This window comes from Plectropomus leopardus, chromosome 23 (assembly GCF_026936395.1).
Source record: "Plectropomus leopardus strain MGB_pleo_1.0 chromosome 23, ASM2693639v1, whole genome shotgun sequence".
Lineage (NCBI taxonomy): Eukaryota > Metazoa > Chordata > Actinopteri > Perciformes > Serranidae > Plectropomus > Plectropomus leopardus.
The window spans coordinates 17,615,565-17,641,237 of NC_142198.1; the positions used below are offsets into that span (position 1 = coordinate 17,615,565).

Here is a 25,673-nt window from a genome sequence, read left to right on the forward strand (position 1 = left end):
CTTTTTTGTGGGGTTTTCTCTCCTTTTAGTCATTTTTTTATGTTTCATGGTCATTTTGTGTCTCCTTGTGGTTATTTTGCCCCCTTTTTGTGATTGATTTGTGTTTCTTTGACACTGTTTTACACCTTTTTAGATTATATTGTGTCCCTTTGCGGTCACTATGTGCCTCTTTAAAGTGATTTTTGTTTTGTTTGGGTTGTTTTGCCACTTTTGTGTGTCTTTGTGAATAATTTGTCCCCTTTTGTAGTTATTTTGTGTGTCTTTTTTTGGTCATTTTGTGTCTCTTTGTTGTTGTTTTGTCTATTTTTGTGATCATTTTGTGTCTCTGTGACAATTTGGCGTCTTTTTGTTTTGTGTCTTCTGTTTTCCCTGTTTCTGTAGCTATTATGTGTCTCTTATTATGTGTCTCTGAGGCAACCTATGGGGCCCCTGTCACTTTGGGCCCCTGGGCCTGTGCACGGTAGGCCCGCTCTATAAACCATCCACGGCCTTGAAGCAGGAGAAGAAAACAGAACACAGGAGGCAAATTACATAGACATATATTTATATGCATATGAATAAAAATACATATACATATTGTACAATATCTTGGCCGAGCGTGAAAACAGCTCTGTCAGCCCAGAAACAGAAGTAAGCCTCTTTAAATAAGTGCAAAATGTTAATGAGACAAAGAATTGTAAAGCATATATAAAGTCTTTTTTTTCTGAATCTTCTGTCGCATTTTTGTTTTTCCTGTTAAAATCACATGGAGCGGACATGGAGATAACTTGTGCAAAGACCCATTTATATATATTCATATATAAATTTATATCTATGTACATAGAGTCTGTTCATCATAAGTAGTAGCTGGTGCCATTAGCTTGACATTAAGTTTTACTGCTTAAAGAAAAGAAGTTATGGCCTATGCAGGACCTTGGCTGTGCATAAAGAAAAAAAAAAAGCATTTTTCAAAATAAAAGAACATTTCCACAATCTCAAATGACTTTACCCATCAGAGAAACTCACGACAAGCGCCATGAGATGGTGGTAACATAAACAAGTGCAAGATGTCACCGATTGCACACAACAAAAGCAACACGTCCACTCAGAGAAGAAACTGCCTGAAAATGAAGTAAAAGAAGAACTGAGGAAGAATAAAATAAAAAGAAAAGGCTTTGTGAAACTGATGCAAGGCTTTACAAAGCATCTGTCTGTTGAAGAGAAGTGGCATCTCACTTCTTTGACCGTCTCCTAATAGCTGCTCCTCGGCAGCCTCGTCACGACTGAGCGTACAATACAGTAACTGCAGATTTATATTACAAAACACCACCGTGTAGTGACAGAACGTGGAGTCAAGTGCTGATTCTGAATATCGAGGGAAACGTGGAGTTTCTTTTGTAACCACCAAACCACAAAATCAGTTTTCTAAAGGTCTGATATACCTTTTAAATAACTCTAAATGGGATCAATTAAGTTTTTTTCAGCATGTTTAGAGCTTATTTATCTATTATCTTGTGCAGCTCTAAACAACAAAGAACAAAAAAAAAAATACACGATAAAAAAAGGGAAGAGAACTGTTTTGCTCACAACACAGCTGCAAAGCAACCTCTACCCTCTTTTCGAAACTACCGTGGCTGAAATGAAAATGCAAATGTCCCAATCAGCCAGAGTTTGGTTTGTCTTTTCTGGGCCAATGTAGAAACATGCCGGTGCAACATACTCTTAGATCCGCTCCTTCTGTTAATATAACCAGATGTCATTTGTAACCAAATCACAAAAACTGCTTTCTAAAGGTCTGATATTACTCTCCAAATAACTTTATCAATTCAGATTTTTTTTTCAACAGGTTTAGAGATCTAAAAAAATCCAGGAAAAAAAGGCTGTGTTTTGCCAACGACATAGTTAACTTTGATGGCTGACGCAAAAACATGAAAGGTCTAGAGCCAGGGTTTGTCTGTTCAGGGCGCAACAAGACAATCTCTGTAGATGAGAACCCGTTCCCTATGTAGATATAAACAAGATTTCTTCTGTAACCACCAAAACACAAAATCTGTTTTCTAAAGGTCTGATATTTCAGCCTCTTTTCATTCCAAAGTCGTCAAATACCTCCGCTTTTGCTGTAATTTGGCATTAAGTCCCAATGCGGCCTGGACTTTCACCCTGGAGATCTGTGTTTGTTTCCCGTCTGAATGTGATGTTTTTACTACAGATAATCGTGTGTCTTTTTTGCCTAATCCTAACCATCAGTGTCTTTGTTACCTGATCTTAAGCAAGTGTATTTATTGACATTCTGGTGTTGGAGGCGCCATCCAAGAACGTAAACAGCAGACACAGAAGGATACATGAAGCTTAATATGTAGACGCAGAAGTGACGGCAATTTGTGACGACTGAGGATGAGAACGTTTTGGATATTTCTCGCCACCAAATTTAAACTTGGATAAATTAAGATTTTTTCTCAGTCGGGTTAGAACTCGGTTATCTACTACCTTGATGAAAAGAAAGTTAGCGTCCGAGTCCCCAAATATTTTAAGTTGACTGAACTTGTGAAGAAAAGTTGAGGTAATTTTGTAATAATTCAACTTGTTTTCTCAAATTTAGGGCAGCCTGGATGCTTATATGTTTAAGTCAAATCAAATAATTTCTTTTTGTAGTGTATCTTGTGCAGCTCTAAATATTTTTTTTAAATCCAGCACAGAAAAAGGGAACAGAGACTGCTCTGCAAACGACACAGCAGGAAAAACAACTTAGCCTCAAAGCGAAACAACCCGCTCGTGAGTAAAAGAGAAAACGGGGTTTGTGAAAGAGTACACCGGCCTAACATGAGCAGCAAGCCTCCTGACCTCTCAGCTCCATCTCTCCGCTTAATATTTGATGCCACAGCGTGTGAATTATGGATGGTGCTTATAGAAAATAATACAGTGTTCAACAACAGCACAGGTACACTGCTGCAAAGAGCTGTGAGTGGATGACAGAGGTTTTCGCCACGCTGTCGGGGCCTGAACACAACAACAACAAATCAGCTGCTACCAGCCGGTGCTACACGGGTGCAAAAAGGCCCCAGTGAGCCGTCAGACGGAGGGGGATTTCATAGGCTGAGGTCAGAACCTTTCCATGCATTTATCTGCAGCTGGAAGCATGCTTTACCCTGGCCTTTACTTGTGAGCAGCTTTGTAAATTGATGTCACGAGAATGTCTTTTTAAAAAGATGTCGAGTCACCTTCAGCGAGCGTGAGAGAAAGGGAGCGGGGAAACGTATCAAACCTAACACTGAGAGGAAACCTGGAAATGAATAGACACATTTTGGAAATGACACGTAGCAAACAGGTAGAAGACAGAAGTTATGAAAGGAGGTGAGAACTCATCTGTCGCACACAAATTGAGGGCAAACTGTTGGGCATTGCAGGTGAGTTTTGATTTTCTTTGGACAAGGAAGCCTGGACAAATAGCTTCATATGGAGGGGAAACGTACGACAGCTGGTCCTTTTTCTTTCCTCGTTCAGCGTGTCGTGCATGAATCTAAATTATATTTTGAGGTCAATTTAGGTTCAAATCGAGGGGATATTCTGGCTTCAATTCTGAAAAACACCTTTCGACAAATAAACTGACTCTTACTAAAGCTTGCAGGTTTCTCAGTCTGTTCTCAATAATGGGAGGAGATAAAAACCTACAAACATAAAGTGCTTTCAACGAGGGGCAAGCAGAGGAAATTTTTCATGTAAGACGACGGAAATCTAACAGGAGGGCGAGCCACAAGTCATCGTAACACATCAAAAAGGGAAAACATGTTGCAAACACAAATTTTAAGTTAAAATAAAATATTAAAAAGACAAATTTTCATTTGATGCTGCATCCAAAGTAGGTGGACACAGTCAAATGTTCCTGTGTAAAAATATCAGATTTCTTGTGATTGTGGATATGACCTGATGAAGCAGTACTTCTGATAGTTGTGATGTTTCAAACCATAAAATGGACAACTTAAAAAAAGAGGAAAACTGTTGGGTAAAACCAAACTGCTCTCACAGAAATGACCTATTAACACAGCATTATGTGGCAGTGGCACGTATTGTGTTGAATTCACTTGCTGGCACCACGAAAACAGTGCCAGTGGAAAGTCAGTCGGTATCTTGGTGGACACACAAATTCCCTGTTTAACAACATCCTGCTATGGGCAAACTCATTCTCACACCCAGTTCGTCAAATACAGACAATTGGTCATGCGTAAGGTACCCTCTTGTGTCATTTTGGGATGCTAAGGGACAGTGTGTCAATTTACGCTCATTAAATACATGTGTTTTTTCCAAACAAACTTCAGTTTTCACAGGAAATGTACCATTTCTGCTTGTTACATGCATTGGTAAAAGAAATGGATTTACGTCTTGGGTTTAGGCACAAAAAGCATGTAATTAGGTTTAGAGGAAAACATCATGGTTGGTTTAAAATAAGTATGTTCATCACTAACGTAATGAAACGTCACATCACATACGTCACTAGCAGGACACAGACAATGGTCTCCTGGGTGAAAGTCCTATGTAGACATTCTTGCTGTTTATGCTATGGCAGTTGTTCATAGCTGTATCTCATATTGACACTAAAGGGTGCCAGTGCGCAGACGCCAAGGGCCACTGACCAAGGACCAGTGTTTGATGAGTTAGTGGGGAGGACAGTTTGAATGGGTGGTACTTAATGTTGCAACCCCATAAGTGGTATAAACGGTGAGAAAGTCCAAGTAGGGAGGGTGATGAATTGGTCAAACAAACACCAGACTTTCACCCGAAAGACTGTTTGTGTCCTGTGAGAAACTAAAAGTCAACATAGACTTCTTTTAGGTACACGTACTGTTGCCCTTTATGTAAGTAGGTCATGTTTGAGAAGGACTTACGTCACTTTATGACGTATTTTCATCCCGTTATTAACAAATGTTATTTAAACCAAAAACACAACCTTTTTTTAAAACCTAACAAAGTACTTTTGGTGCCTAAACCCAGCAGTGTCTTTACCACGTAGTTTCAAAATAACACATGCCACCACCACGTAATGCAGTTTTCAGAGGTCGTGGTCATTTTACATATTTCTGTGAGATCACGTTGGGTAAAATATAAGCAAATTCTACAGGTGTCATAGCTCATTGTGACGTTATACATACTCATCCCAACTAGTGCTGCAACTAATGGTTATTATCAATTTATCTGTCAATTAAATCCTGGATTAATCATTCAGTCTGGGAAAAAAAAGAAAAAAGACTGGTGATTTACTGTCATAAATAATGAAGAAAATATTTGGGTATTTTAGCTTGAAATTTTACAAAAAAAGTCAATTAATCATCAAAATTGCTGCAAACTAATTTTCTGTCGCTGGACTTAATGATTAAATCAACTAATTGTTGCAACTCTAAACAAGATGTGAAACAGAAATCTCTGGATTGAGTTTTCACTAACTTGAAAAGCGATTTTTTATTTTCGGCCTGAACAAACCTGGATCTTATTTAACAAGAGTGTCTTCTGTGGATCAGATACTGAGAAGTTAATCTGGGCTCAAAGGTCGTTTCTCTGACTTGCTTCGGTGATTGGAGGACACCTCCAAAGCTCAATCCATAAATGCTTTGGCAGAGTCTAACCAGCGTCTTCTCCTCTGATCTTTTATATTAAACTATCGGATCCAGATATGTGATTTTTGCACCATTTTGTCCAGATCCTACCACATTATTATTTCATACACAAACACAACCAAATAAAGAATTTACAAAACTACTGCTGGACACCAAACAGACTGATATTAAAATGCTACGATTCTTTTTTTTAAGTGTTTCTTCCATATTGTGATAGCACATTAACTAAAATCAAACATGGCCACTTGTACGGGAATATGTACTGAAATGTGTACAAACTGCTCTCTTTGAAATACCACTCTTCTCATTCAGACACTGATTCAGTCTGAACTTTCCATGTCAAGTATTTTTTTTTTCCTGAACAGTAAATGAAGGCCTGTATAGAGAGAAAAACCACACACACAAACTCACTGGACAAAGAGTGAAGAGTCACTTGAAACCACTGCGAAGAGAGTGGTGATAAAAGCATCTGTCTGTCAGGGTTCACGCAACATACACACACGGCATTTTTTGCAAAAAATTCACAAGTTTCTTTTTTTTTTTTTTTTTTTTAAACATCTCCGTCACATCTCGTCCTTTTTTTTCACCATTTTGTGTCAGTGTGCTCATCAGTGCTGTGGCACAAAATGGTGCCTGGTTTCTTCTTTTTTCACATTTCTCATGATCCAGGTCGCTTTCTTTCCCCGTCTGCTGAAGCTCAAATGTCAAACAGGCGGCGGGGTGAACGACTGGGGAGAGGCGCTCACACAAAACAAGTCCTCTAGCGTCCTAACGAGGGACACGTTACTTAAGAAACTGTCTTCTTCCCCCCCAGATCTGCCTCCTTCCTGTCCAGCCGCATGTACGGCTCAAAAGCTGAAGAGCCGCAGCCGTAAGCAGACGTCAGTTCATGATGAGCGCCTCCCAGCAGCGGCATGGAGAAGCAGAGGGAGTGCGGCGGTGGCACGCCCAGACGCGGTGAAGGCGGGGTGCCGCCCAGCGAAGGCAGCGACAGCCCGAAAGTCCCCCCTGGTAGGGAGTTTGGAGGAGTGCTGCTGCTGATCCCCGGAGAGGTGGAGGAGCCTCCGCCCGGGCTGCTCAGCAGGGAGCCGTTTGCTGGGTGTGGTGGAGGCCCCAGGAGGGAGTTAGGTGGCGGGGCGGGGCCCGACAGGAGGCGGCCCTGCTCCAAAAGACGCAGGATGTTGCAGGTGGCCAACGACTCGTTTGAGGAGGAGGAGCGTTTGTCTGAATCCTTGGTGGTGTCCTTCTTCTGTTTGGTCCGGCGGTTTTGGAACCACACCTTGACCTGCAAAGACCACGAAGAAACAGAAGAATCAGGCAAAGAACGAGTTAAATCAGAAATAAACATTGCATTCTCATCCTGTGTTGTCAGTTGCATCAAGTATTGCTGTGAATGGGTTTACACTGGAGTTAGCTAAAGGCCCAGTGCGTCGTATAAAGATGCTAAAGTCAACTTGGCCAAACTGGTATGGTATAAATTTCCATTTCCATTCACAAGCTCCACTGATTTATTTGAGCTAATATGTTGTTGATGGCGTCCTATATATTCTGTTTTGATGTGAACCCATGCAAAACAAATTTCTTCCATGTAGGACAATAAAGAAAACGTTGAGGCTTGAACCTAGAAGGTGTCTGTAGCGTCAGTATCACATGCCGGGGGGTGTGAAAAAGCTGCAAAACTGAGGTCGTGGGAATGAAAACAGGCTGAAATGACTAAACTTTAAGGCTTTTTTCATGGATCAGACTCAAAACGAGAAGTTTTATATGTTCTTTACATCATAAAAGTAATTTAATCTCTTTGCTTTTATGCCAGTTTTGTACATTTTAAAGTTATACTGTCTTTATGTTGAACCACAAATCTTCTGCTGCTAAAAGTGATTCATGAACTATTCACCCTTCTCCTTCGTTTTAACATCATACCGTGCGCAGATCACGGATGTTTCACTAACTAACACGAACTCACGCCGACATTATCCCCTTCACATGCCCAAAAGTTGATAGTTTGCACAGGCTGAACACACGTGTGGCTGCCTTCTTTGTGACCTCTGCTTGATGCATATCTTTGCTCGTAGCATGCTCTGTGAGCTCACGGTTGCGAGCGGGGAGAGCACGCAACACCTTCGCAGCAAACCGGCGATACACGCATAAATCTGTGCAGAACAAGCAGAGATGCTGTAATCCCTTGGTGCCAGCCATTGGATCAACTCTGTTGTGTTTCTCCTCACATTTGATCACGGTTGGGCCCGAGCACTTTATCTGCGCTTACACTACAAGGCTCTAACAGGCTGGAAATGTACATATGGGGACAGGCAGTGATATCAAAGCTTTATAGCAGAGTGGGAATATTATCAGTCACGATACGAAGTCTAAATATAGGAGAAAATGGTGAACCGAGGTGTGCATATGCTCAGAAATCAAGCTTTTGTGGATCTAGAGGGAAAGAAAATTTTAAAAAACACAAAAAAGTCATAATGTGCACTGTCGTCTTCTGTCACGGCAGCAAATTTGAGAGTTTCACCACACGAGGCATCACGCCACCCGCAGCAGATTGTAGAAAAGCTCGGTGAACTCTGCCTGTCCTCGCTCGCCGTGTTTAATTGATGGAGTGCAGCATAGCTTTAATGTATAGCGTGTGGAAAAGTCAGGGCTGGGTGGGATGTTGATTGGAGGGCACGGTGGGGTCACAGAAGATCGCTGCACGGAGAGCCACCTCTGAGAGGAATCACACACATGAATAATGTATACCATCCTGACCGAGTTTCACCACAGAGTTTAACCCCCACTGTGTGGCATGCAGGGTGGGTAATAGTTTGTACTTATTGTCTTATGAGGAGAATTTAAAAATTGAAATATTGCTACTGCCTTGTTATGATAAACAGCTTAACCCTTTGAAACCTGGATCGACATGACTTGTCTTGTTAGATGCCTCTCACAAGCATTTAAAACTTTGAACCCTGAAACTGGTTTTTGTTTCTTTTTAAAAACGTGGAATTTGGCAGAACATTTCCTGCAAATTGCAAGAAATTGGTGGATTAAGTTAGATTTTTTTTACTTAGGGAAAATGTCCTATATGAACTATATTTATAATTATCATAATTATATATATATTTTTTTTTACATATTTATTGTAATTTTTAAGCAGTTGTTTTAAGGTCATTACCTTTATTGTTTTGTTACTTTCCTGTTGTTTTTTGTTTGTTTGTTTGTTTTGTTTTGTTTTATTGCAAATTTTCAGGTACATTTTACTATTTTCTTGCTAATTTCTTGGCCATTTCTTCCCATGTCTTTGAAAGAAAGCACGTCAGTTTGCCACAGTTTCAAATCCTTTCTTTTCATCTTTTCTCTTGTATTATGCATAGTCATTACTGCACAAATTATTCAAACTAAAGCGATCAAGTGTGGAAAGCAAAGGAACTAAAGCAGTCCTGAAGTAGTTAGTTATTCAGGAGACAAACTTTTCCTGTTAAAACCAGAATTATTAAATTTTTCAATCAGTCAATGTAAACATCAAAAAAGCCTGATAAAAAATAGCTGATTAATAGTTATTAATCACAAAAAAGATGTTTGTTTCAATAGATATCAGGGGAACAGATGAGTGTGTTACACCAGACAACAAACATGTTTATCTCTCCTCTCTTTTCCACTCATCCTCACCTTTGCACAACACCAGTTTATCCACCACTGAAGTTATTTATGCACACGACTGACTGCCACCAGCCTCTTCGCGATTTTTCGTAGAAACCCAGTAATCTAATCCCTGATAAGTGGGGATTGACGACAGCAGACGACTTAAAAGGAAACTCTTGTAACAGCAGAAATGCGTAAGCCTGTGAAGGGTTGGTGGATTGATTGATAAAAAGTTTCATAAGCGTTTTTTATGGTTGCACAACAGCCAAAGAAACAACGCATAAAGGAACGATGTATGAAGGTGCCGTTCAATGCAAGCACAGCAGGACTGAGTGAGCGCACACACATCCACAGAGGTCACATGTGGGCTGAGCATGCGACAGTCACACACACACACACACACACACACACGCACACACGCACACAGTGAGCGAACCTCTCACATGACCCCATTTATCTGTAAGACCCAGCGCTCTGTCAGTGCACCTTTTGGTTTCGCTGTGTGGGTGTAGTATAGAAAAACGATTCTGTGTTGATATCTGAAAAAAATTTAAGGTTGATAGACTCTGAATTGTGTCTTAACTTTACTTCAAAGGATCATCAAACACACTGTGAGCGTGTGTGACTTTCAGTTTTATCTCAGCTTGCTCTTAGATCAGGGTCAGACTGGTACGAAAAAAAATCACACTGACTTCTTGGGAACGGTTCTGCAGCTAAATCACAAATGTTGCTTCACCTAACAACACACCGACGCTGTTCTGTATTTTTTTTTTTTTAAACTTGTCTCTTACTGTGGATTGTGCTGCACAAACTGTTGGAGAAGCTTTGTCATGTGTGCACACAAGGTGTTTAAATTTCTCTTGAATGTCTTTTTAATAGAATATGAATTGCCAAAAAATGTTAATGAGCCCTGCCAGTGAATAATAGTTTCAGTGTGTGTGTGTGTGTGTGTGTGTGTGTGTGTGTGTGTGTGTGTGGGTGTGTGTTTGGGAGAGAGAGAGATCGTGGTGATGAGTGTTTCTAGGTGGGAATGAGGATAAAAAAAATGTATTTTATCTACACACAACTGCACATATACCACATGAAAATCATTGTGTAATCGTTTAGAAAAGACGGCAGGAAAAAATTTAAAAAAATATTTTTCATTTTAATTAAGACCCCCAAAAAAACATTCAAAAAAGGAAAAAAAAGAAATGCAAAATAAAAAATATATATGGCAAAAAATATATCCACTTCCTCCTCAGTAACCTGCTAATCTACCTAAACAAACTTCATCAACTACAAATACACCTCTGCTTAAAAGGTGATGATATGTCAACGGCCGCTACAGTGTGGTTCAGGGAACGTACAGTATTATGTTCATTATGTTCATTTTTAGGCTTGTTCTTGGGTTTCTACTAAAACATGTTTACATTCTTTAACGTTCAAAAAAATGTTTTCCTCATATTGTCTGTACCGGACATGTGCATTTACACTCTGCTTAGTTTCAGCTCCTGTCTCTTAAAAAGCAAATCAGTGTTTTTTGTGACCCAACACAGGTTTCTGTGCATGCAGGCTACATAAACGCTCGCAGCGGCGTGCCTGAAGCAGATGACCTTATAAAGAAGTCCATCACAGGCTGATATCAGCTTGGGAGTTTAGGAAAGGATTGGGGTTATGTTAAATAAATAGTCCATTTTCATTGTGAACATGTCAAATGCCGCCACTTGGTTAGTGATTTCGAAAGACACTGATGCCAAAAGTCACATTTTACAGCGGTACGATACCCCAGCTGACAGCGTCAGCCTTTAACACAGCCAGATGGCACCTGCTGCGGCGGTATGATACACCACTAGACAGCGTCAGTTAGAAACACTGCCAGTAACAACATAATATAAGAAACTGGAAAGTCCCTAAAGGGTGCATGAGAGGGACAGTGGATTGGTCCAACAAACCCTGGATCTTCACCAGGGAGCCTGCTTTACTTCCAGTATGAATGTTGAGCCAAACCATTATGGGTTTTTTTTGTTTTTCTCAAAACCTATCCACCTGCATTCATTGCACAAGGAAGCAGATGTTAATTTAAGGTTTTAGAGGCGTTGTAAGTTTATATTGAAAGAAATGTATGCATCTAGTGAGCATAAAATGAACGTTTCCTGTGAAAACGGGTGTATTTTGAAAAAAGCCCACTGCATTTAACAGGCATAAATTGGCACGCCGTCCAAAAACATCAACAAACACAAGACGATAGCTAGCACGTAGCAAACAGATGTAAACAGCACTGGCCAAGTGGCGATATTTAATGCATTGAGATGAGAATGAGTTGAAATTAACTGGTTATGATATAGTGATAGTGTAAAGCAGCTGCAACACTTGATGAAGGTGTTTATAGATATAAAACATTCAGCCTTACTACATGACAGGAACTATTTCCTGCACTGGCACTGGATGCTCGTTTCTTTTCTAGTCTGTAGTAGCGTGTTAACTCAGCACCTTCGTGCAGCTGGTACCAGTTTATCTCCTAAAACACCAGAGTGACGAGGCACTCGCCTAATTGGGTGGCATAGGTTATAAGCCAAAAATAGCTGTTGATAGTGTGGAGGTAATCAGGCTGATAACTACAGTATCACTGCACTCTAAAGGCTCAACCGGCAGCTGGGGTGAGTGAGATCATAGTTTCGGCTACTGACCACGACACAAATAATGGGATCGGAGAGGATCCACCAGCTCAGAGATAAATAACTGACGCCAGCAGGTCTTACTGTAAAGACCCAAAAGAGGCACAGAGGGAGGGAGAGATGGAGATAAGAGGGGAGGAGGAGGGAGGGCGGGAGATGACAGGAGGGCGGGATAAGCAGCAGAAATTATCTCTGTGTCGCCGTTTCTATATTCCTTCCTCGTTAGCTCACACACCGCCTCTCTGAAATCTCTCGCTCTGTACTTTACTCATGCGCCATCGCCTGCCAAACACCCACATCCCTTAAAAAGCTTTCACTACAGATGAAACTCCCAACCAATCCCTCGCCTTTATCCCCGCCGCTGTGGGCGGGGCTCAGTCTTCTGTTCACATCACAGCCCTCCTATCCGTTCCCGGGGGAGAAAGGGAAAAAAAAAAGCTTGCTGGTGTTTTATAGGGATTTTATTAGAGGGGAAAATCATGAGAGGAGAAGAAGGCAAAGCTGCCTTTGGTACATCTACACTATTGGATGTAAATCCTTTTTAATGGGATCCAGGGTTCAGAGAAGGGGCAGAGATTACTGAGAGAGATCTGCATCTGACGTGACCTGCATTTGCCCCGGCCTCGCCCTCTGTGCTCCGCACTGCACTCTGGTCTGCTGGGGCGAGGCCGGGGCGCGGGGGGAGCCCGAGTGAGGAGGTGAGGACTAAGGGGAGGGTGGCAAAACCGAGACTGGTGAAAGTTTAGGCGTGAATGTCATTGTGTGGTCAAGCACAGTGGTTCCCAACCGGTCCAGATTTCCTCTAAAACCCCCTCAGACATACATTTAGTGCAAACTACACTGTGCAATGGATCTAGGAAACTCGGGTACAACGTAAAGTTTGATGCATGTGCGATTACATCACCTGCTGAATCGCAGGCTACAACCTACATCCATCAACGTCAATACGCAAAAACAAAACATCATCAGCGCGTCATCCATCTACGGTGAGGGAAAAATGTGAACAAACATGAATGGAGCCCTCGTTATAGCTGCATTTATGTGTGATGAAAAAAGTCTGAAGAAGAGGAGGAGAATGTGGACGCGGTTGTTGCTGACGAAAAGAGGCCGACTTTGCACACCAATTTTTCTGACAGCCCAAAATCACGCAGTGTAAACTGGGCTTTAATCACTGGCTCAAGGTCTACACATCAGATAAATTACCACATATTCAATGTTTTTTCTCAAAATGTAACAACCGTTGGCTAAGAAGACAAACAAGAATAAAAATAAAATAAAAGCTCTGCGCTGGAAATTCACTGTACTTCAAAATATAGTGGTGTTTTTTTTTACAAATTTGACACGTTCATGGGTCACTTGCGGTCCATTTAGAATGGACCTGTGACCCATTTTTGGGCTGCGACCCATTGATTGAACACTGATGGTCCTGTTTTTGTTAATTGTTGACTTCCCTGTGCTGTCTCCGGCACACTGATTACTACTGAAGACGTACATCTTTACAAATGCCTAAAAAAATACATCAACCCAATCACCAGTTTCTGGTCATTTTTCTCTCTTTTATGGTGTTTTATTCTTGTGATCATTTCCTAATTTTTCATGCGTTACATTTTTTTAAATTTCCAGGTTGTTTTCTTGTCACCTTTTACCTATTTTTTGCAATTTTATAACTGTTTCCTTGATTTTTTTTTTTTTAAGAATTAACCCTTTTTGCTGAAAGGTTCAAATAATAAAGTGTGCAAGAAGCAGCTGTGGACGACAAAATCAGAGAGATGGGACGTCAGTGGGCCAGATGAAAGCCAACCAGACTAAAGATAGGGGATCAAAAATGAGAGGATGGGGTAAATGTGCAGGGCGGGGTAAATTCAAGGTCAGGGCGAGATGATCGGGCCTCTCATGCATGAATACACAGGCCAGTCGGGCAGAGGTTAGCCAATGGGAGGCCTGCGCTGTGAACCCAGACAGCTGCAAGGAGAGCGGCACAAACTGGGCTAGAGGTAGAAAGGTTAAGCCAGCTCAAGACCCAGTGTACAGATCAACTGGGCATCCATATGTGTCCATTCAATAAACCGGCTCAGCTCCGCCTCGACATGATCCCAAGCTGGAATAAGGATGCTTGTTTAGATGTTTGTATAATTCTCCCTCCGGTATATTTATCGCTGTGTTTTTAATCACTTTAGTGCGATGCATTAAAGCTGAACTGACCTAAGCTACGACGACGGAGAGCATTAACGGAAACATCGCACTCTACGGCCTGGCTGTGTAATGCCGATAATGCAGAGTGAAATGCAGGATTGTGACGGTAAAGTCTTTAAGAAGGACACTTGGTGACAGTCTTTCACACTTTCTATGACCCCTCCAGCCGCTCGCTGCTCTCGCGGTGACCCCGTTCAGACCCCCTGATCCCAGGCATGTGATGAGCCGCGGCACACAATGAAAACAACTGTACCAGGCGGCCATTCAACTGGATGTAACAGACCAATGGATACTCAACTGTATGTAATGTAATGCAACAATGGCGATGTATGTGACGGGCCAGTGGTCGCCTTTATCGGAGAAACCAGAGAGTAATGGGCGGAACCAGTGACCTACTCAATCATGTGTGATGGACCCACACATCGGCCTTTTTGTCCAAAAACTGTTACAGATTATATTAATGACACCAGAGCCAATTATTTACAGTTAAGCGATGGAGTTTGATAATAAAAGCCGTTTGTATCTGCAAGTTTAACTCTAACTTACAGGTTAATGGAACAAATAGATGCACCAGTGACTCCAGAAACAACACTAAGCGGGTTTCCATTAACACTCAAATTGCTCAAATTGAAATTGTGAATATAAAATATGCCTAATGGAAACATGTCAATTTAAAAAAACAACAACTCCCATTTATCGTAAAAAAAAACTTTTTTCGCTCGCATGAGATGGTAATTCAGGTGATTCAAAAAAGCAATATTTCAAATACATAATTGTTGTTTGCAGAAATGTAAAATGCCAACATTTATTCTGGCGACTGGGCTGTATTTTCCCAAAGCAAGCTTTGACGAAAAGCTTGTCTACCTCAAGCTAAATAACGGCTTAAATAGACTTAATTATAAAATTTCCAGGGTTATTTTTACAGCACAGTAGCTTAAAATCTCTGAGGTCAGCTGACCATTGACTTTGTATGTAGGGGTGTGTAGACATGCATATAAACAACACACATGAACTTTTAACATGAATAAAAAGTGGGGTTTTTTAGGGTTTTTTTTTTTTAGAGAAGAAGAGGTACTTTTCATGATCCTTTTTTAAAACTGTACTTTCTTACTTTTACTTGAGTAGGTTCCTCAAACAGTTATTTTTTCAGTTTTAGTTCATTTATTTTTTTATGGAAGTAATTGTACTTTTACTTCAGTACAGATTTTCATTAGTCTACCCAACCGGTGTTAATATGAAAGGAGACTTTGTAACAATTTACCCCCAAATCAGCTGCCACTTTCAAAACGGATGCTCTTTTTTTCATACAAAACAAAATATTGTCTCGTTTATAGTTTTGATGCAACCATTATTTATTTCATATCGACTCGAGATAATATTTCATTTAATTTGCATTTGTTTTTTTCTTGTTATTCTTTTTTATTATCTATTTTATATATATTTTGTTAATTTATACATTATTTTATTACATTTTATTATTTTTTAAAATTAATTAATTTATTTAATGCTTTGATAAATCTGCCTTAAAGCGGCCTTTATGTACATTGTATCTATCCTGTGTAAGGACACTAATGTGGGTGCAGGATCACAGCGATATTACTGTATGCTGGGAACCTCTTGTGTGAAAATATCTTATTTTTTTATATTATTCATTAAGTTCTTTCTTTATTTATTTATTCATTTATTTATTTTATAATGAATAATTTGTTCTTTAATATACTTTCACCATTTTGTCATTTGTCATATGTATATGTAACTCTATTTGTCATGGTTTAGGTTGATGTAGACACCGTTTTTTCTTTTTGACTGAAAAAAGAAAACGTGAAAACTGATGCTCTTTTGTTAAGTGTTTTTTTTCTATTGTGTTTTTTTTCTACTATTTTGTCTTGCTGATATTTTCTGTGACATCCTTTTTATTCTGAAGATTATGGAGGTTGGGTCATAAAATAGCCATGTAAACAGGGCCGTGGCTGCCTTTAAGGTCACCGAGGACACGACTTCTAGGATTTTAAAGGAATAAAGTGGTTTTAGTATTTCTCCACATGAATTATATCTCTAGCATTGTGGAGTTTGTTTATGTTTTTTTTTTCTTTTTCAAATCCATCAGCATTAAGATTACAAAACCATAGATCACAAACAGTCGCTTCATGTGATATAACAGCCTGGTTCAGCTCTTTAAGTCATTTTCCACAAACCCATCCAGCACAGTTAAATCTGATTTTACTGGAATAAAAAAATCTAGGAACTGACTGCCTTGAAAAATGTAAATAATGTATGTCAGTAAAAGAGAAGACAGAAATATACACACTCTGGGAAATCCCCTGAACCAAAGCAATTCTTTTATACAGTTTTTTTAATCTTTCAGTGTACCCTTTTAAGCATTTGTACACTATGTATGAAATTATGTATCATTAATATCATTGTCATATTTATAATTACTGTGTTTTTTGTTTCTTTTGTTTGTGTGTTGATTTATGTAATTTGAAATGTTGGGACTGTAGGTGGGAGGGACGTACAGTAGCTTTTTTTCTTTTGCTTCTATAAGAAGTAGCACAACTGAATAAATAAAAGTAAAAATAAAAGTATTTTAAAAAATAAAATTGTAAGTACGTATAACTATAAATCTTAATTTATGTTTATTTTATATCAAATTGCTATGTTTATTTAGAATTTAGTTAATGTGATTAATTTTTTAAGTTGTTGCAACTTAAAAATGACAAGTTTGGTTAAATTAATCTTTTGAAGTTTTAGCAACATCAAGTTTGCTGGTTGCAAACTAGTAAATCACATTTGCGTTTTCTTAAACATGTTTACAAAACAGAACTTGCAGATCTCCTTAATTCATCATTTGTGAAATCCTCTTTGTCACGATCAAGTTAAGTCAGACTAACTTTGTTTACTGACGTTGCAAACACTCAGACAGAACAAGGTATTTTTATTTGTTTCTAAATTGCGTCAACTTCACATAATTAAGTCAATATAGCTAAAGTTAAGTAAACTTAACAATTAGATATAAATTAAACATAAATTATGAGTAATAGTTATATTTACTTTCCTTACTTACTTCCTTCCTTACTTTTCCTTTTTCAAGGCAATTACTTTCCAAGATTATTTTCAGTAAAATCAGATTTTATAGCGCATTTGTATGAAATGAATTAAGGTTTGAATAATATTTAGGCATAACTGTAGCTGAAAATGGACACAGGAGTTTGAAAACAGTCTCAAAAGACAAAAAAAAGCATCAGTTTGGTGCCAGCGACTGTAGGAAATCGATGCTTTCCTCTGTGGGGCGAGAAGTAAATAAAGCTACATTTTAAGTAAACTTTACATTAGATATGATAAAACAACAATAACTGTCATATTTACTTGCCTTTTTCAAGGCAAGTAAGATCAACTTGTCAGATTTTACAGTGAAGCAGCATCCATCCTTTGGCTGCCGTCCTCACCTCCATCATCCGCGCTCACACCTGCGCCAGTATCACCGCCACCACACCTCCAAGCCCCATCCATCACCTAACTTCGCCCGAACAAACCCAATCCGGTGCTCCATCACCGGAGCACATGTCTGGCCAGGTTCAGCCAGGGGTTAACCCCGTCTTATAGAATCGCTGGTAGATATGGCTGCCTAATCCTCCTTAGTGCAAAAGCACTTGGGACTGTTATGAGGCCCACCTATCCGCCCCCCCGCCCCTTTACGCCGCTCCTCCTGTCCGAGCAAACCTCACAAGGTTCAGATAACTTGTTTTTTTTTTTAAATCATACTCAGCACCTTGTTTATTATCTAACATTTTAATATTTTTATATGTGTAGTTATTTTTCTAACTATTGTATTGTTCTTTCGCTGCTTATTCTTTACCTCATAGCTGCTGCAACATTGTGAATTTCCCCGTGTGGGACTAATAAAGGATTATCTTATCTTATTTTATAACAGCCTCCACCTCCTCCCTTCCTGTCAGAGATGTGCCATTCGCCAAAGAAATCAGCGGGAGGTCAAATGTGGTCCATGACTTCTCTTGCATGTCACCCCGCAGTCACTCAAATCACCTTCGGTATTATAAGAGGGGTTTTTTTTGTTCTTTTAGGAATCAGATTTGATTTTGTTGTCACAGCTGGCAAAAGAAAGACACAGAGGTCTTAAAAACAAGGACGGTTTCACAACTCAGGTGCCTGATTTTGGGTTTTCGTAAATGCACATCACTCTTTTATCCCTTTATTTTATAAACACAACACAACTTCTACTGCATATGTCTGTTCTGCAAGAGAGATCCATAATTCAAGGTTACTACGTTTTGTTTTTCCTGTTCAAAGTTTTGTTTTTTGGGGGGGCGGGTAAAGTAAAAACTTTCTATTTCTTTTCTACTTCTCTCTACTTGAGGCTTATACTCTGTTTTGTATCCCGTAAAACGTCTCCGATCAGTACTGAGCTTAGTATTTTCCACAAAAAAAATTTAAAAAATTACAAGTACTGAAATTAGATTAATTTATGTTAGAGGACATAGATGCTGTACAGTGTTCCTGCTTTAGTCGTTATTTCTTTTTATTTTCTACATTTTATTTATGTATTAATTTTGTCATGTATCATTCTTGACAGACACTAATGCTAGTTATTTGTTGGTATGGATTTTTTCATCATTTTATTTTGGTTGTTGCTATGTATCCTTCCTTCCTGGCAAATTTGTTTGTTGTTGATTCGTTTTTATTTAACTTTTTCATCAGTTTATTGTTTTATTGTTGTTAAACACACTGCTGCCAGTTTGTTTGGACGTTTTTGCACTTCAGAGTCATTGTTGTTTATATAGTTGTTGTTTATTTGTTGTTATGCTGAATCATTCTTGCTAAACACTACTGCTAGCTATGGACTTTTGGGGGGTAATTTTACTGTTTATTTTTTAATTTTTTGCTGCTTATCATTCCAGTATGACACATCTGGAAGTTATTTGTTTTATGGGTTTTTTATTGTTGTTGTCATTGTTGTTGTTGAGTTGCTGTATAATGTTTTGAGTGACGAAAGATTTGTTCATATTTACAGGCAGCTGCGTCTTTTTTCATGTATTTTGGGTTCCTGGTGAATTTATACTTTATTAAACTGACAAATGAAAAGTCAAACCTCCTAAACAAGAACATAAAAATGCCATTCTGCATAAAGAGTACTTTCACTTTGGATACTTAAAGCACACTTCGCCAAAAATACTTATGACACAAAGTGGATGACCTTTGACCTTTAAGGGCAACTTGGGCACTCATTGTCTCTGTGTGTGTGTGTGTGTGTGTGTGTGTGTGTGTGTGCGTGCATGTGTGTGTGTTTTACTGTGTGTGAAAACCTCTTGTATCCAATTTTGCTGATTTCCCTGTTTTCACATCAGTTGAAGGATTACACGGTCCTCTATATGTTTGGAAAATTACACCATCACACACACACACACACACACACACACACACACACACACACACACACACACACACACACACACACACACACACACACACACACACACACACACACACACTTCACTCTGTTAGAAGCTGATGAAACAAGTCAATTCAACCTGAGAGAGTGATGAAGGACAAAGGCAAATACGGCTTAATTGCCATTATGTCCTTCTGATTATCTAATCAGTTGATTTGATAATCAGAGCCTTGCGGGTTTCTTCCTCCTGACCATCAGCCAGGCGGACAAAAGTTCTGTGGACGATGTTCTCGCTTTAGGTCACCACAGTGTAAAGAGGAAAAGAGTTTCTTTACAACACGAAGCCCAAACATTTTAACTGAAAGCACAAAGCAGCGAGTGTTTCTCCGTCTGTCTGCGTCCCTTCCTATCTCTTTCTCTATTCTGACTGTTCGGACAATCCCCGCTCTGTGCCGCCTCCTCTCTGCTACATCTGCACAGCTATACGTCATGGCCGGGTCCTCTATGCTCCAGACAAGTGGCCAGACATCGTCTGTCTGGGCCGTCATGGAGAACAATACACACAACGAGGACATTCACTGTACGTAGACGAACACATAAACACAAGTTGTCATCTCGTCGCCTCTCGCCTCGGTCTGCAGAGGAAAGCAGAGATTTCCTGCAGTACCTGGCACCAAAGTGATGCTTTTTTTGTATTTTGAGGCACTTTTCAGGCCAAGAGATAACTACAGTTTCCACTTACAATTAGGATGATGCCTAAATATTATTCAGTCCTTAATTCAGATCATACAAACGCACCATAAAATCTGACAAGGTGATCGTTGAAATCAATCGTCTTGAAAGAGGAAAGTAAATATCACTATTCATCTGAATTTATGGTTAATTTATATTTAATTGTTAAGTTTACTTAAAATGTAGCTGTATTTACTTACTTTTGTGAAGTTGTTGCAACTTAAAAATGTCTAGTGGAATCAGCACGTTCTTTTTAAGTGTTTACAACTTCACTAAACCAAGTTAAGTCTGACTTAACTTGATCATGACAAAGAGGATTTTGCCAATAATTAAGTTAAGAAAACTGTATGTTATATTTTGTTACCATTTCAAATATGCTAGTTTGCAACCAGCAGAATACAGATATATAGCACAAAAAAGGAAAAGTTGCAAAAACTTACAAAGATTGATTTAATTAAACGTGCCATTTTAAGTTGCAACAACTAAGTAAAAATAACTAAATTTTAAGTAAACTTAACAAGATATGAAGTAAACATAAATGAAGACTTATAATTATATTTACTTACACTTTTCAAGGTAATCAGTTTCCTAGATTGTTTATGTAAAATCATTATGTCGAATTTTAAAGTGTCCTCCTGGATTAAATTTGAAACCACAGGCAGGTAACTTCTTAACAGGGAATTTAGATTTGACAGGTTTTATAAGAGGTCATAAGGGTCACCTAGTTTTTAAAGAGCCTGACTCTCTGGCTTCTTCACTCTGCCAATAATAACACTGCTCATTAGGGATGTCCCGATCAAGTTTTTTTTGCCATGTCAGCTGACATTGAGTGCTGATCCTATACCTGAATTTACCTGGATAACACAGCCACAAAATGTAAGTGTCCAGTACTTTAAAGTGATTTTAAGTTCTACGTGTATATGCTTGACAGATAACAGCTCTGAAATGCAATGCAAGAAAAAAAAATGCCTGCAGTTCCTGAGAGTTTTTAACTTTAATTTTGCAAAAAATAATAGAGTAAACAAACTAAAAAGTATTTTTAAATGCTCTTATCACAATTCAACTTACTGCTACATAAAAAAGTAAACAAACTAAAATATCTTCAGAAATTCCTTTTGAATCCACTTAGTGTAGCCTTGTAATAAAAGTACAAATCACTAGAAATGCGTATGTAATCACTATTCCACTTCAAAGTAGTGTTATAGTTTAACTTTAAAATCCTCAGTCACAGCAAATAAAAGCCTGTCACAACTCTATTACAGCATTACAGTAAAACTAGCTCACTAAAAATGTTTTTTTTTTTGTAATTCCACATTAAATGGTGTGGCAACATGAGTTTAACATAAAAAAATCAGTTTCCACATACCAGAGTAGCAGCTTTACAATAAAACCTGAATATCTTCCGCAGATCGCGCTCTCCATTTACGACACCTGACGTAAACAAAGATCGGGCGATCCTGATCGATTCAAAAATGTGTTGTTGGGCCCGATACTGATTCTTTCTATTTGATCGGGACATCCCTGCTGCTCATATCTTTTATTCATAGATAGATTACTAAACAGTGCTTCATATGTTAAAAAAAAGGGGGCCCTGACCTCTGACCTCCCTCCGTGCTGCAGAAAACCACAAGACACAAACACACAAGACAGCAGCAACAAGCATCATCTTAAAGTTTCCACAGCCGTCACTAAACTGCGCTCGAGGCTGTTTGGTATCAAAGAGTCGTCGGTCTGAGAGGAAAGACAGCAGGCAGAACATGAGAGGAAGTGTGACGCTGATCTCAGATGACTCGCACACCTGTCGGAGGTCAGCTGCTTCACATTACAGCAGGTGGTGGTCTTGAATCATATCAAGCACATGAGGACATGAACTAAAAATGTGTTTTCTGCAGGTAAATCAGGGAGGAAGTGGCTGCACACGCTCTGACACAATAACAACACTCACCATAATGAATGCTTCCATGACAAAAATGTTTCTTGTCTTCATTTATATTGCCTGAATTTGCCCCTTTGAGCTAATAAAAAGCTATGAAATGTTAAATCTCTTTAGTATCTGGTGCTCCTTTTAATGTAGCTTCTATTGTGCATTGTGTTTTTATGTGTTTTTATGTTTTTAATGTGTCCTGTCATGATATGATGTGTTTTTTGTGCCCTTTTGATAGCAAATTTTGCCTTTTGTATGTAAAAATGATAAAGACAATAAAGTATTTTCTACTTTATTCTACGTATCTCTATTCTTATAGTCGGGACATGGTTTTGTTTACTATTTCTTAAGTTAAAAAAAATTATTCTGGACACTGAAATTATAACATCACTGATGATGTTAGCAGGGATTTTGACCAGAGTTCATGTTGGATGCATGGACTTTCAATGTTCAAGAGCTGTCAGTGGTGGAAATACATTTACTCAAGTATTGCGCTTAAGTACAATTTTTTGACACTTGAGTATTTCAATTTTATGGTACTTTGTACTTATTCTGCAGAAAATTACTTTGCATATTTAGAAACAACCTAAGGGCAAAGATTTGATTTCATCATGGGGGGCGGGAGGTGAGTGAGACCACGCGTTTTAGTATTTTAAACCCCTCATGAAAGTGACTCGGAGTCACAAACAAAATTAGTCCAACACACACACAGACACACACAAACACAAACACACACAAACACACACACACGTGAAACAGGAGGTTTGGGGTCCTCCCCCAGGAAATTTGGGGCATTCATTTCTTAATTTCCTGCATTCTGGTGAATTTTCTGCATGAATTTGTGGTGGAAACTCCTTTAATTTTGCCTCTGCTACTTCTTATTGGGGGGGACAAATGCACTCGTTCGAAATGTTAAAGGGGGTGTATCCTGTGCCCTCCCCAGCCACACCCAGCATGCACTTGTCCCCTTCAATAAAAACATAGTAACAAGTAGCAAAATACAGTTACACCATATTTTGATACATAAAAGGTGCATATTGGTACATAAAAATTCACCACAATGCAGGAAATTAAATAATTAATGCTCAAAATTTCTTGAGGACGTACCTCAAATCCCCCATTGTATGTGTCCCTCCTCAATGTTAAAATTAAATTACACACTTGCAAACTCACATAAACTAAATCCCTCAAACAACAGCATCTGAATGAGAAAGATGTGGTTGTGCAGCCAAAATGTGACATTTGCAAACAACCAAAGGACCAAAAACACACACATCTGCACGCTGTAAATACAGGTGGTGGCTGCACTTTTTGAGAGTGTGTGTCTACACACAGCTGATTACATTCATTCTTATCATTTTATGCTTATTCTTAAATCGAAAAATCATTTTAAAAGGAATTACTCAACTAATTTTCTACAGTAGAGTGTCTGTTTGAGTGGTTAGTTTCAGAAAAAAATGCCCCATCTGGGCACTCATATTTGATTTAATCCTTAATTATTTTTACTTCCTGCAAAATCACACATATGGGTCAGTTAACTGGCACTGTAGATATCTGTAGCATAATCATAAATGGGAAAATAAATAAATAAAAACGTGTCTCCACCCATCAAAATATAACATTTTTAAAACAACAAAAACACAGCAATTATTGTGTTTTAAGGGAGTTTTAACAGAGAATCTGGTTTCTGTCTATAAACATAACACCCGTCTAATACTTAAGGTTTTCAAACTTGTGACAGCTTAATTTTAGGAACAAAGCATTATTTTGACATTTTAAAACATATTTGAAAAGCCTCTTCCTTAAATCAGATCCACTTTAAAGCAGAGATATGTCAAATCTAAATCCAGTTTCACTTTGTCTGCAAACAACTGTGAAAAAAAGGATGCAAACATTTGCTGACATGTGTGCATTGTCCCTCCCAATTTTAGATTAAAGATTAAACATGATGCCATCACTGAGCTCCTCCCATTTGCTGCAGGATTAAAACCAGTTTAACACACAGCCCACAGACCATTAAACTCATAGCTTCTCCATGGAAGAGCTGCAAACAACAATGGACTGATACAATGGCAGCGCATATACGTCAGCTGCACTCAGCTCAGGAGGACTGGAAGAGCTTAAAGTGACCACACAGCATGGTGTCCGAAAATCTCCTCAAGTCTCACTGCAAGAACTGTCAGAGCAGGCAGGACACCTCCAAGAATGTGTGTGTTTTTTGTATATTTATCATGCAAAAAATAAAAATCTGACACATTTTAGTCAGTGAAAATGGGGTAGATGTGGAAAGACAGTCTATAAAATGTTCATATAATTACTTAAAGACACATAAAGAGCCAAAAGATGGTTGAAATGAAAAAGTGTGTTAGATTTTGTTGCTTTAAGCTCCACTTTCCACCCAAAAAGCTGCAGTTAAAGCTTTCACTGTGGCTATTTTCAGCAGATTCACACAGTTTCTAAACATGAATAAGTTCTAGAAATAATTTTTTAAAAAACACCTTCCTCCACATGCAGGAAACATACCTTCACAATAAGAGCTGGAGCATCCAATCTGACCATCCGCGAGTAAACTGACCATGAAGATAACTGAGGGGTTTTCATGTTTTAGTTCAAGGTTTTTGTCTGTATGTGCACACACACACACACACACACACACACACCACTCCCTCCTGCTGTGTTACCCTGTAGCGGGGAGCCACCTGCCGGGATGAAGGGAGAGCTCAGACACGGTAACGGATTACTCAGTAACGCGTTACGTGACGACTGCGGAGAGGTGTCGGTTTCCTCTCGGGACGCTGCAGCCACTAAGAGACAAAAAGAAGTCCCTAAAGACGTTTTTCTTCCGCGTTTGAGCCTCAAATATCAGAATGGGACACATTTAGACTGGATTTGGGGAATAATTTGGAGGAAAGTGGCTGTTTTCTGCACGTTCAAGTGTTTTGAAATGTTTGATCGAACAAATCATTGACTTTAGAGACGAAATGTATGAACTCTGCGCGGTTTCAATGAATGCATTTGCTTGTTTTGGAGGCTGAAACGGAAACGTAAAGACGTGCAGGCTGACAAGGCTGTCGGTGTTACTGGTGATTGTGTTCTTCTGGATCAAATGACGTACAATGAGCAGCAGATCAGGTTTTTTTTTAATATCAGACCAGCAGCTGTCTCTGCGAGACTCCACCCAGTTTTACGCGCCTTTTACGCTTTAATCAGACAGTTTCTTACATTAACATTCATATTTGTCCCGGTTATCGGACGCTGTGTGTCTTTCCTGACTGACACTTTATTAAAAGAGAAGAAATTGTGCGCAATGGACAATATTTCAGTATATTTACAGATTAAAGGTCTCGTTTTTTGTTGTTATTCAGACGGAAATACTACTAAATTTGCGTCAAAGTCGCCAGAAATACAGTTCAAATAAAATACAATTCCGTTTTTTTTTGTTTAATCCAAGTTCTGTGCGTCTTGGGAAGATACTTTTGAGACATATGAATCTAATAATTATATATTTGATCTTATTTTCAAATCTTATTCTCCATAAGTTAACTTAA

The 25,673-nt window shown here is 38.9% G+C and overlaps 1 protein-coding gene across 1 annotated transcript in view; it reads right to left on the reverse strand.

The window, feature by feature from the left end:
• Window positions 1-527: 527 nt before the first annotated feature.
• The window catches only part of vax2 (ventral anterior homeobox 2), a 35,341-nt gene continuing 10,195 nt past the window's right edge, over window positions 528-25,673 (reverse strand). Inside the window, exon 3 of the mRNA XM_088073851.1 lies at window positions 528-6,870. Coding sequence (XP_087929977.1) covers window positions 6,373-6,870 — 498 coding nt within the window. The 3' untranslated portion in view covers window positions 528-6,372. The remainder of the gene's footprint in view (window positions 6,871-25,673) is intronic.